The sequence below is a fragment of the Carassius auratus genome, chromosome 34, assembly GCF_003368295.1.
Source record: "Carassius auratus strain Wakin chromosome 34, ASM336829v1, whole genome shotgun sequence".
In the NCBI taxonomy this organism is placed as follows: Eukaryota; Metazoa; Chordata; class Actinopteri; order Cypriniformes; family Cyprinidae; genus Carassius; species Carassius auratus.
In genome coordinates this window covers 10080347-10093280 of record NC_039276.1, presented here as the reverse complement: position 1 = coordinate 10093280, position 12934 = coordinate 10080347, and the positions used below count along the sequence as shown (strand labels likewise).

At 37.6% G+C, this 12934-nt stretch overlaps 1 protein-coding gene across 1 annotated transcript; it reads right to left on the bottom strand.

The window, feature by feature from the left end:
* Positions 1-6077: 6077 nt before the first annotated feature.
* LOC113053136 (oligodendrocyte transcription factor 2-like) lies at positions 6078-8281 on the bottom strand. Its single transcript, XM_026217903.1, has 2 exons — positions 8172-8281; positions 6078-7747 (listed from the first exon to the last, which is right to left on the bottom strand). Exon 2 carries the CDS (start codon positions 7703-7705, stop codon positions 6884-6886), a length of 822 nt encoding a protein of 273 aa, XP_026073688.1. The 5' UTR covers positions 7706-7747; positions 8172-8281; the 3' UTR covers positions 6078-6883.
* Positions 8282-12934: the final 4653 nt, after the last annotated feature.

Genomic DNA, 12934 nt, shown 5'->3' with positions numbered 1-12934 from the left:
AAAAGTTCTAATGAGAAATAAACAGATGAAACAGAAACAGATCTCTCTCCTGGAGAGAAGCAGGTGTGGAGGGTGAGACTTGAAGGCCTCAAACTCCATCAGGTGATTCACATTCACTGTCACGAATGTGTATCTGGTGGAGATGCTGTAAAAAAGTTGACATGGGGGAGGTGAACTGTCTCGAGCTTCAGAGCGCTGTGAACCCTGCTTGACATGTTGCTCTGGGCCAGCGGCCATGGATATGAGAAGATTACAAGCTGTTAATAAGGCGGAACCAATGAGCTGAAGGCTGGGTATTGTGACTCCCAGCATGCTCTGGGAAAGGTTGGCCTGGACAGAACGGTTGGCTTCTCAGATGGTTGAGACGAGGCGAAGAGTCACCCCATGGGCCTTTTGTCAAGTTGCCCGAAGAACAGTTGACACAACGGACTCAAAATCATACACACACTGACATCCAGAGAGTGCTGGGGATTGTTCTTCAAACACACGCTCTGAAGCGGTCCTGCTGAAGACACACTGATTATAGCTGTCACGGGCTACTCAATGCCAGCTGCCATGTGTGTCACATTTCACTAATAAGAGCACTCACTTTGACACGTCACATTGAACATATGCATTGCAGAATGCCATGCCAAAAGGCTTCATGTAAAAAAAAAATAATAATAATCCTTTTATGAGACAGAATTCCATTTCATGGTTTTTACCTTTTTGTTGATCTCTTTACAGCAGTGATTTAGGAATAAATGCAAAGGCCATTGAGTTTTTGTGAGTAAGCTTCATCATTCACATCTTTTGATCTTGACATATAAATTGTGTGGGTGAAGTAACCATTTCTAGGACAGCTCCTGCCTTTCTTTGCTTCACTTCTAATTATTGCAATGCATCTTTTAGATTGATAAACTCATTAATATTCAGGCGGCATTCATTTTTGTGTATTAGGGTTGTGCAACATTCAGAATTAAATAATTGACTCCCTTTCAGTTTATGGGCTTTATTTGAATTGAACTTTGAGGGATCTCTCCCATTAATCATATATGGTGAAATTGTTCCACCAAGTATTTGATATTCTTGATGCTGCTCTGCTAAATTTCATTACACAACATTATCTTTGTTAATTTTTTAGGATGGCATTCTTCAACTAACAGCTCTCATCAAAAATTATGTAATAGACAGAAGGTCTACTTTACTGTTCATGGAAACTGAAGATGTATTCCAGTGCAACTCTTTAGTTTTAACAGTAAAAGAGTGCAAGGGAAGATGCAAGTAGCTAAGCATTTAATATCGGACAAATGTTTTATGATAGAAATGTTGAACAACCCACAGTAATTTCCAGTGATGCAAAGTTCAAATGGTTTACTTTACAATACATACTTTATTTTTTTCTTTATCCCTTAAATCATTTATCCTTTAAATTCCCCTCTTAAAGGTATGTTTAAATAAAATGTAATCATTTGTTATGTAAATGCATTGAGGCAGAAATGAATGAATTTATGCTTCAGAATGTGTCACCTATATTCGTGCCCATGTAGTTCCACTCATTTTTTTACTAACTAGGTTTGCGGAGAAGACATGGAATAACTCATTGACTAGATGAAAAGACAAGAAGACAACATGAAAAGGGACAAGCCAGAGAGACCAAAAGGAAAAAAAGGGTAGAAAGTGGTAAAAATGTTACAGGAAAGAAAAAAAATTAACCAGCCAAAGATGCCTAAACTCAACAAGGCAACGAGATGTTCCATTGTTTGATTATATTTCCCATTGTTTGAATATAGCATTTGTACAGAGTAATTTACCTAATTTAGCTTTTTGGTGTTGAATGTTAGCTATAGTGTCGTCTGCCCTCCATTCAGGAAGTGTAGGCCTGATGAAGAATGGATTCTCAGACACTTGTGAAGGCGGCTGAAAATGAGTGAAGATAAATGAGAGAAAAGAAGAGTCAGGCGACCCATGCAAACTGAGAGCGGAACACCTCTATCAATCAACCATACATCAACCACCCTGACACATGCACACACAACACACCCCAGATAAATGCAGCAATACAAGACAGAGTGTGTATGTGAAAGCATGTGTGCGATGACAGAAGTTGGCAGAAAGTTTCTTGCTCACTCCTTAAAGTTACTAATATGATTTTGTGCTGCAGAAAGACAGAGAATGAGAGTGTTCCCAGTGGACTGAAAAAGAGAGACATATGCCAGAACAGGATCAGATTGCAGAACAAAGTAATCAGGTACACACACACACACACACACAGTTTTTCTGAAAGGACACTGCACATAAGATCATTTCTCTGAAAAGGTTCAGCTGGACAGAAAAAAAGCCACAAACAAAAAGTCCAGCAGGTACAAACCCTTATTGGCCTGTGGAGCTCCCATGGTGCTCTTTGATGTTAAGTTGTCAAGGCCCTGTCCTCTTTTCATAGAGCATCCACACTCAGCCAGTCATGAATATCCAAGAGTTCATCCCCTTACAGGATTATCTCCTTTCTTTAACCGCTCAAACATTCTTAATGCACATCTTTCTATCTTTTTTTTCTCTCAGTTTCTCTGCTCCATCTGTCTTAGTCTCTTTCAGTAAACACATTGACTCTCAGTAAACACATTGATCCACCCTGTATGACAGTGCACTGGATTTAAAATCATAGACTTTTAGGTGCACACAGCACCCCAGCTCATGACCTGAAAACAAGCACCAGACGCACATGTCTCTCTTACTCTCTCTCACTCACTCCCAAAACCCCAATAGCAATAGCTGAAAAAGAGACAAATTGAAAAAAAAATGATCTCACTTTCAAACTTTGATATATATATATATATATATATATATATATATATATATATATATATATATATATATATGAAGAGTTCAGATGCAAAAGCCTCTAAATGCCATCTGAAATTTGCATCTTAAATTAGGATTTTTATCAAGCTCCTATGCTTAGGTTGAGCCATTTTACTTTAATGGCAATGTGCAGGTCCTTTTCCAGGCTATTAAAGTGAAATAACTGAACATAAATATAGGAGCCTGATAAAAATCCTAATTTCAGATGAAAATTTCAGATGGCATTTAGAGGCTTTTGCATCTGAACTCTTCATATATATGCAGAAGAATATGTCACCCAAATTCATGCCAGTCTTGTTTCACGCAATGTTTTTTAATCATACAATCATCACAAGACACTCAATGAATCCCAACAATCTAAAATAAAGAATAATACAATGACTTTTACATGGAAATGTCCTCCTCTCCATGGGGTGTGTTACATAAGGATGAACAGATGATGGAGGGTGAGATAAACACTAGACCCTGGGGATTTGTGCTCTCATATGGCCACTGTATGGGTTCCTCAAATCATCCGTCTGCTCCTCCTCTAAAATATACTTCTTGAAATGATTATGATAAATGACTGACACTTGCTATAAAGATGATGGATCAATGAAACTGAGAGGCCCAAAAACACATTTTAGGACTGAAGGAGACAAAGTGGATAACTTTACTTTTCTCCCCATCTTTCTTTCTTGTTACTTTCAATTGTCCCACAATGCAACAGATGCACTTCATTTATTTATTTTGGCTCTTCTTCTTTTTCTCCACACTATTTGTTTTTTTTTCCACCACCTTTGATGCATCTCTTCAATCCTCTAGCTGTAATCCTTTGGGCTAACAAGGCCTAGTGTTTGCCTCTGAATGGCCCAACATCTGTGCTGAATCAGAGGATTTAAAGATGGCTTTAAGATCTGAGTTTAAAATCACCTGGCACACACACACATAATAAACATTAAACACTAAACACAATCTGTGAAAATGCATGAGAGTGTTGTAGCCTTCTTCAGAATAAAATAGTCGCTATCTTCTGAAAAAGGTTTCATTTATAGCCTACTTTTTCTAACAGTATAGTAAACAGTTACTTTATATAATGCAACAGATTATGTACATTCAGTTAATTTACACTGACATCATATTTGTTTGATCTGCTATGCAATGATCTGTATGCGATGACGTCGGCTACTAAAGTGCAGTTGTTACTGGACTCATGACACGTTAGCATATATGTAGATTTATTAGTTACGGTATATTAGTATCTGTAAATATGTGTCAGCAAGTCTGATTGAGAGGAGGCCTTCGTTAAGGTGGACTGTGTTCAGTGGCTCCGCAGGGGGAGGTGCAGCTCTGATTAATTTGGAAACGTGATAGCGTGTAATTCTCATTACCTTTCGGAGTAATTGCATTTTACGCGGAGCAAATGGGCGAGGCGGCTGAAGATTACTAACAAGCAGATGTTAGTGGAGGAAGACAAGACATCAGCAGCCTGTTTGCTTTCATGGAGCTCAATCCGGGGTAGACATTACTATTACACTGACTGCTGTTAAGGGTGCAGTCCTTTTTTTATTGAAACTTTAAAATACTTTCGTGAAGATTTGATGATGTATATGAGACATTTTTGTTCAATTTAAATTATTCAGTTGGCATGATGATTTTAAACTGCCCAAAATAAATCGGCAGATAAAAAAAAGTAAAAAAAATAAAGAATAAAAAAAAATTCTATAATAATCAGTTACGTTTGTCCATATAAAATATGAATGACTCCTTATTTTGTAAAAATAAAAAAATAAAAAAAATGGAACAAATTATAATAATACAATGAATGTTTAAAAATATAGACAAATAAACAAGTGGCAAATATGAATATTCAAAAGCCAGCTTTACTCCATATCGTTCCAGCTCAAAAATCCCTTGGAAAACATTGCAACAGAAAGAGCAATCTGCAATCCAGCAGCTGGCGTTTAGTTTGTATCCCACTTAATATACCTTAATTTATTCCCTCCATCTCGCAGCTCCAGGTTTATTTTTATTTATTTATTTAATTTGTTTGCCTATTGTGTGAAGGGAAAGACTTCAAATACGTTTCCTGCATTCTAAATAAATGATCTCCTCCTTGAAGCTTAAAACATGAAGGTTATCTCATTCTTTCCAGAATGAAGTGGACATGCTTCATAAATGTTTATTAGAAAATCTACAAGGTCTCATTTGGAAAACTGCCAAAAGCAGCAGAATCATTGGCTGACAGATAAGAGTGTTCACACAGGTGACAGAAGTCAAGTGTAAGTGAAGTCATTATAACACATTCATTATATCACACTAACTTGTTCTCTCTCTGACCATAGGCTGGAATTTATATTTTCTCTCAATCTGTATAGGAACTTAATCAACGGTTATCCTTCTGTTCAGAATTACTGGGTTATAATAAACTATTTTGTCATTCTAACGCAAACGAATGCAATGGTGGTGAATTTGCGTTGATTAGAATGATCAATTAAGTGATTTCTCTCTCTCTCTGTGTTTTTATTAGTTATAAAGATACTCGTTATTCAGTTGCAGCTTAGTTTAATTTGCCTGTATAAACATCTAATAGTAGTCTAGGATAATGTGTAAATTTAAACCATACAGTTGGGATAAATTGCGTTTGAAAAAAACAATCATTCGTAACTAAAAAATTGATTTACACAATGTATCAAGCATTATTTGTTACTTATGAAAAAAACGTCTAGCCTAAAACACTAAATAAAATATAAACTATATTAAAAAATTAAACATTACAATATAAAACTTACTGTGGGGTTTATCTATAAGCTCGAAGGAAGAACATTCGCACTCTTTTTAGACCGCCTTTGTTCCAGTTTAAATTAACTAAATGGTGTTGCTCTGAACACTCTCTGTTTGATGACCTCACGAGTGAGTAACTGATTTGTTTCCAAGAATAGCTACCTTTTTTTTCAATCCAACAGCGCTGTAATTTAATTTTCTTTTAATATTATTTTTTGACGTGTTGAAGTTTCGAGATAGATAGACAGACAGACAGACAGACAGACAGACAGACAGACAGACAGACAGACAGACAGACAGACAGACAGACAGACAGACAGATAGATAGATAGATAGATAGATAGATAGATAGATAGATAGATAGATAGATAGATAGATAGATAGATAGATTTTGCACACTGAATAATAATGATAATTATTATTATAAATTAGGTTAATTAATCAAGCACAAACAAGCAAATAAATGCATCATTTTACAACATTTATTTTACAGTTAGGACTCAAACATTCAATGTACATTAATTTGAAAATACCATCAAAATAAGTAAATAAATATCCTTTTACACTTTATTATAAAAAAATAAAAGCTGATCATTCTTTGCATCGGCCATGTCGGGTAAGCTTATGCAGAGAGAAAAGATAAAAAATAACAAAAATGGAAAGCCAGAAAAGTAAAGGGAGAGATAAAGACAGAGAGAGAGAGACAGAGAGATGAACAGGTGCATACTTCCTATTACAGACAACGCTTGGCAAATGAATTCTGACCCCAAACATAAACTGAGGAAGGTAATATAAAATCTTTCAAACTGTACAAACGCTATCTACATATTTACACAGTACAGTGCCATTATGTTTTTTTTAAAAGTTCTATAACTTTTTAATGTATAATTTCGTCTAACAGTAATTGCCCATTAAACTAGCAATCTTTAACTGCATAATGAATTGTAAGTTTTAATTATATTTAATTATCCTATGAATCTGTTTCGCATTAAACTTCTTTTGTAAATAAAAGTCCCTTGTTTCAAGGCTAAAAAGAGTAAGATATGCCATTTTCACAAACTTTATACACAGAAATGCACATGGATAGTAAACCCTAAGAACTCTTAAGTGTTAGAAAACTATGTTAGTGGCTTTGATCCATTTTCTTCGCTTCAGAACTATTTGTGCTTTCCAAAAACAATTGTTCAGCCATAAACTGATAAACAAGATAATACAGCTTTTATATAAAGTCTATGGTTCCGTCTCAAAGATTTTTTATCAAAGTTCAGTATAGGCTACTTCATTTTGAGTCACTTGTCAGTCGTGACATGCTGACGGTGCTCATACCGGGCACGTGAGGCGGAGGAACCTGGCACATGCTGCACGGACACGGGATCCCCGCACCCCAGTGCTGGAAACCAGCGCCAAGTGTGCCAGCGCTGGCTGTTGGTGCTTTGATGAGTCCGTGATGCGGCCTGACGGCTGAGAGACCCGGGCCGGAGAGAGATACGGCAGTTGACACTGCTGGTGGAAGCAGAGGATGGTGCACCGGGTGAGACGAATGCGAGACAGCAGCATGATGACCCGGTAACGGAGCGCCCGCCGCGTGGGTAAGGGTGCCACAGCTGGACGGATGGAAGGAGGTGTGATGAGCCCCGCTACCTCCTCCGTAGATCTCACTTACAAGCCGTTTCATCTCCTCCAGTGAGCTGCTCAGCATAAGGATGTAGTTGCGTGCCAGCAGTAGGGTGGCTATTTTGGAGAGCTTGCGCACGGATGGCCCATGGGCATAGGGCATAACCTCCCGGAGCCCGTCCATGGCGATGTTAAGGTCGTGCATGCGTTTTCTCTCGCGACTGTTGATCTTGAGGCGCATGCTCTGCAGCTCAGTCTCGGATAGAAGTTTACGGTCCTTTTTGGAGAGCATCTTCAGAGTGACTGCGTCCTCGTCGGCGCTGGAGACGCCCTGCAGGTCTGTAACTCTTAACTCGGGAGAAGAATCGATCTGCGTGGAGGAGACGGCACCGGAGAAACCCACTGACTTCTTGACAGAGGACAGGAAGAGATCATCGCCTTCAGGAGAAGAAGGTCTACTGGACACTCGGCTCGTGTCGGAGTCCATGGTGTTCAGTGCGCTTTCAGATTCTCGCAGATGTCAATATTCCTTTAAAAGTAGAGAATGATTAAAATCTAAAACTCAAAACAAATTTAATACGAAATAATTACGAAAAGTAAAAAAAAAAAAAAAACGGTAATAGGCTACGGCTTTATTAAATGCAGTGCAGCAGATTTAAAGTCCTAGTATGTCCTAGAGATTCTTTGCAACTCGCCTGCGCAATAAGTTTACAAGTAAAGCTGTAAAATGTGTTACACAGTTTGCCAGTTCAGCAAACTATAAAAATATAATTATGACCAGAAGTTAGCGATTATCTAATATGCCAAAACAGTCAAATAAATTACTCCACTGAATAATTGCAAAGAGAACATTATTTAAGCTAATCGTTTAAATAATGCTGACCTTTACTAATCCACATTGCTTTTATACATTTTTACAAATTAATCAATATTTTCTATATATTCAAATTTACCGGTAGCAGGTGCAAGCGCGTGCTAGTGTGTGGCTTTGAAGAATTTCCTCGTTATTCCAGTTCACTCGTGCACTGTTTGTGTTTGGCACGCCCGAGAGTGACGGGGGTTATTTTATAGTAGGTCCCTCCTCCCCACCACCCGGGGCAAGACACCGGGACAATGTCAACGCTTTTCCGACAGCCCATCAAGAACCAATGAGCTCCAGTGGGTGGGGGCCCTAAAACCTGATGTCATTGCAAAGAAAAAAAATCGAGGCTTCATTAAATACATTAGACACACTTCGCATATGGTGTATCCTCATAGAGCATCGTTAGGTTTGGATTACAGTGAGTCGGTTGAACAAACTGTGCAGACTGTCCTAAAGATATTAAGTTAAGTGATGCATGCGTGGACAAATTTTTAAACTTTCAAAACTCTAAATAGTACACTACCCCTGCGTTTTAATTTTTTTTATTATTTTTTATTCAATTCAATTCAATTCAAGTTTATTTGTATAGAGCTTTTTACAATACGAATCGTTACAAAGCAACTTTACAGAAAATTATGTTTCTACAATATTCTACAATAAATTTAATTATTTATTTTTTGTAGGCTAAATCAAGATAGGCTAGAGCTAAATATAGGCTATAAGCCACCATTTAGCATAATTAAAATTGTACATATTATTTTTTGAAAATATTCATTATTAGCCTATTATTAAATTGATAATAGCTTACATTACATATTAGTTTTAGCTAACATTTCTCACTGGATTCATACGAATTAATTAGCTTTGAAAAATGCAGCTCAGGAAGCTGATGGTCATAGACAGTTTTTCTATAGTGTGATGGAGAATGGATGCAAAATGCCGACGGAAGATTTTCTTGGTGATATACCGTGCATATATCCCGCCGGATGGAGCGCGGTCAGTTGCAGACACTGTTTTGCGGTTTGAATGCGCTCATATTGTTTTAACCCGGTGACCCCTTGCGGGCGCAGGACAGCTGACTAATAATTTCAGCCGTTAAGCCCATTTAAATCGTTAATAAACGAGGCGTGTAAAATGGCTTTTAACGGTTATGATCTGAAACAAATCAATTAGGCCAATATGGGCAAACAGAAGTTATTGTTTGGGGTAGAAGAGGAGGGCATAAACGGGCGGGTTACACACAGCGCCCATAAATGAGCAATTACATTTCGCTTTTACTTTGGAAATTAATTGGACATAGCCTCTATAAACGCAGGCTGTATAGCTACATAGCCTATTTTAATATAGATAGATAGATAGATAGATAGATAGATAGATAGATAGATAGATAGATAGATAGATAGATAGATAGATAGATAGATAGATAGATAGATAGATAGATAGATAGATAGATAGATAGTCATGTGTCTGTTCTTCTGACTCCACAGGTGAGAGAATTCCCCAGATCAAGGTCTTAAACATATTTTCATTGAAGCATCTATAAGCTCTTGTAGTTGGGTTGTTTTCCCCGTGCGGACAGATCCCGTCTGTCTGTTTGCTTGTTTACTCTCGTTAAATACGCTTATGCAAATGAGTTGGTTTAAAACGGCGGTGTCGGAGATAAATTGTAGTTCAGTTCCTTCATTATGAATTCCGGTAATCTCACTTGTTAAGTGTAGCGAAATGGTAATATATGCCGCGACTGTCTGGATTAGAAACGGGGGGACAGAAAAAACCCTATTGTCAGAGCTGCAGTTTATTCCTCGCGCATATAATTATCTAAAATGTCACCCGGGGAAGAATGCGCACAAATTCACACGCACCCACACTGACTGCCAACTGTCATGGGAGCAATTACAGAAAGAGAAAGACAGGGGTTGGTCTGCCCTCGATTCAAACAAACTTTGGTAACTGTAGTCCGCCGAGAATGTTGCCAATTAAGGCTAATTAAGCGCATGTTTGGCTGACGTCATTACCTCTTGATTTAGATCACAATGAGCCAATGACAAAGATGTACATTAATTTTTTTACAGACCTGCCTAAACAAGACTCTCAGCATGAACACTGGCCACTTATGTGATTACAGTGCTGCGTGAAAGCCTAATGAGCAATGTCCTTGATTCTAAAGTTTTGTGGACCACTTGTCACTGCTGCAATTGTAATTATTTAAATAAATTTAATATGCATAAAATGTACACTGATGCAAAGTGATACTGTGAGTTTTCACATATTTGCTTAAAAACAGAGAGAGAGAGAGAGAGAGAGAGAGAGAGAGAGAGAGAGAGAGAGAGAGAGAGAGAAATGCCAGGTTCCACAGAATTTTACAGCTTATTCAAACTTCACAGTTCAGGTGCAGAAAATTTAATCAGCTGAAATGACAAAAATACAGAACTGGATACATTTTATGTCATTTATTTAATTAAAAGCTATTTCAATTCAATTCAATTCAATTCAAGTTTATTTGTATAGCGCTTTTTACAAAACAAATCGTTACAAAGCAACTTTACAGAAAATTATGTTTCTACAATATTTAGTAGTAGCTAGTAGTTTGTGCACATTTGACAGGATTTTAGAAAAACTAAAAAATAATAATAATAATACAAGACGTTACAAGACAATACAAGACAAGACTATTTGTTTAATGAGGGCCTGCCTCAGAGAAAGAGGGAGGAAGATAGCAGAGCTTTTGCCACCTCAGGGTGAATGAATGTTAGCCTGTTGGATGAGTGTGAAGGGAGACTGAGTGCTAATTTCTGCCGGTTGGCAACGCCAGACTCTTCTTTTCTCATTACCTTTATGAGATAATGATGTGTTTGCGTATGCATTCCAATAATGAGGTGGGCAGATGTGTGTATATGTGTGAAAACTGTTAACCCTAAGAGCTAAATTAGCCAGAGCTGTAACTGCAGTCATATTTAAGCTAATGAATCCACCTGGAGTTAAGTGTCACCATTTTTTTTTTGCATGGTTAACCCCAAACTCAACATGAGTACAGTGTTTTACAGTACTTGAAAGCATGTCTTTCTATGCATTACATCTAACTGTCGTGTCATGGCACATTCTACATCTTCAACATTTTTTGTTGTTCTGTAAAACTGAGGTGGTGTTTAGTCAGACATTTTTTTTCTCATCCTGTTTTATTAATCCAACTGGGAGTTATTTCCAAAATAAATACAATTCACTAAAAACACTAGTGAAAATGATTCTGTTTTTCAATCATTTTAAAATGGACATCTTCAATTTTTTCCGGGGTTCTCAAAAGCAGAATTTGTCATTGAGCAATCTTCTATAGTGGTAAATGGAAACCACAACAAATATTTTTTACATTCCTACTTGCTTGTTTATATGACCAAAAGGGGTACATTCATGTATTTAGCAGATGCTTTTAGCCAAATTTGCTGTCACTCCCTTAGTCATAAAAAACCCACAAAGCAGCCTTAAGTTTTCATGCCAAGGTAAAACAACACAAAGCAATAAAAAGGTACATTAAAGTTTTTTAAAAATGAAAATAGCTGACAATCAGGTTATCCAGTAAAATTTACATGATCAGTGTCACAATCTTGCTTAAAATGGATTGGAGAGTACTCAGTATTAACCTTTTCATCATATTTTTTTCAACAATTATCAAAATCCCACAACTTTTTTTTAGTAAAAATAAATAAATAAATACTTTTTGACCACACTGTATGTCCTACACCTCTTTAGCTATTTTCCATCATAAATGCTTTTGCATCCTCTTCCATAACCCTCTCACAATCCAACATTTTTTTCTCTGTCCCTTTCTCACTAATCAGCCTTTTTTTTCTTCCAAAATTATTCCAAACAGCTTTGATTTAGTGTAGCAATGCTTTAATATCAGAGAAAAACTTTCACTCTCACTCTTTTTCTTTCTCTTTCTCTCCCCGTCTGGGTGGCAGTTGGGCTTGTGTTGTGATGAATGCCAGTAGTGAAGAGCAGCATATGTGAGCCAGTCTTAATCCTGCTAATCTTCCCTCCAACTGAAAAAGAAAGAGAATAAGAAAAGAAAAAAGAATGAAAAAGGAAAACGAAAAAGAAAAACTTTTCTCCCAACCCAAATGGCTTTCTGAAGAAAATCAAAGTACATGAAGCAAAGTCTTTTCTTCTTTCCATCCACACATCTCATGCATAGTGAACTTAAAGTTGTGCTGATGACATTTTTGACATATGGACATCAAAAATTTCTGGCCACAACATCTCAATAAACAGCCCCCCTCCCCTTCTACTCCCTTCCTTCTCCTCTATTACAGGAGTGTAAGTTGTTGGGGTCTACAGAAGTCTTTTGTCCCTACAACAGCCATTAGTAGGTAATTAAGTCTTAACATAGCCTCTGCTCCCCTGGCTACTATTACACCCTGCTCAAATGGAACGGCTTACAAGCTCCTTTACACGGCTGGACAAATTGAATGGTGCTCATCAGGCTCTGCCTATTATTCCTGCCACCCCATCTGGCTGCCAGCGGATAAAGGGGGATTTGCAAGCGATGGTGAGGGGCATGCAGACTGCTGAGCACAGGCTGAGAGCAGGAAAAAGACAGGGGCTTCACTGGAGTAGAACCCCCCCCCTTTTTAAGGTGGCTGCTTCTTTTCAGGAAAAAAGCTGTGGGATTTGCTGCAGCCAAATGATACAAATGTTACCACAAGCTGCTCCCCTGATCCTGCAAGAGGGGAAGATATAAAGGAGGGGTGTGTGATTGCATATGTGTTCTTAGGTAAAGAAAGGGGGTTGCTAGATGGAACCTGAAAAAGAGATGACATCAGTTCCAATATGAATCAAGAAAAAGTTTTTGTATCTTAT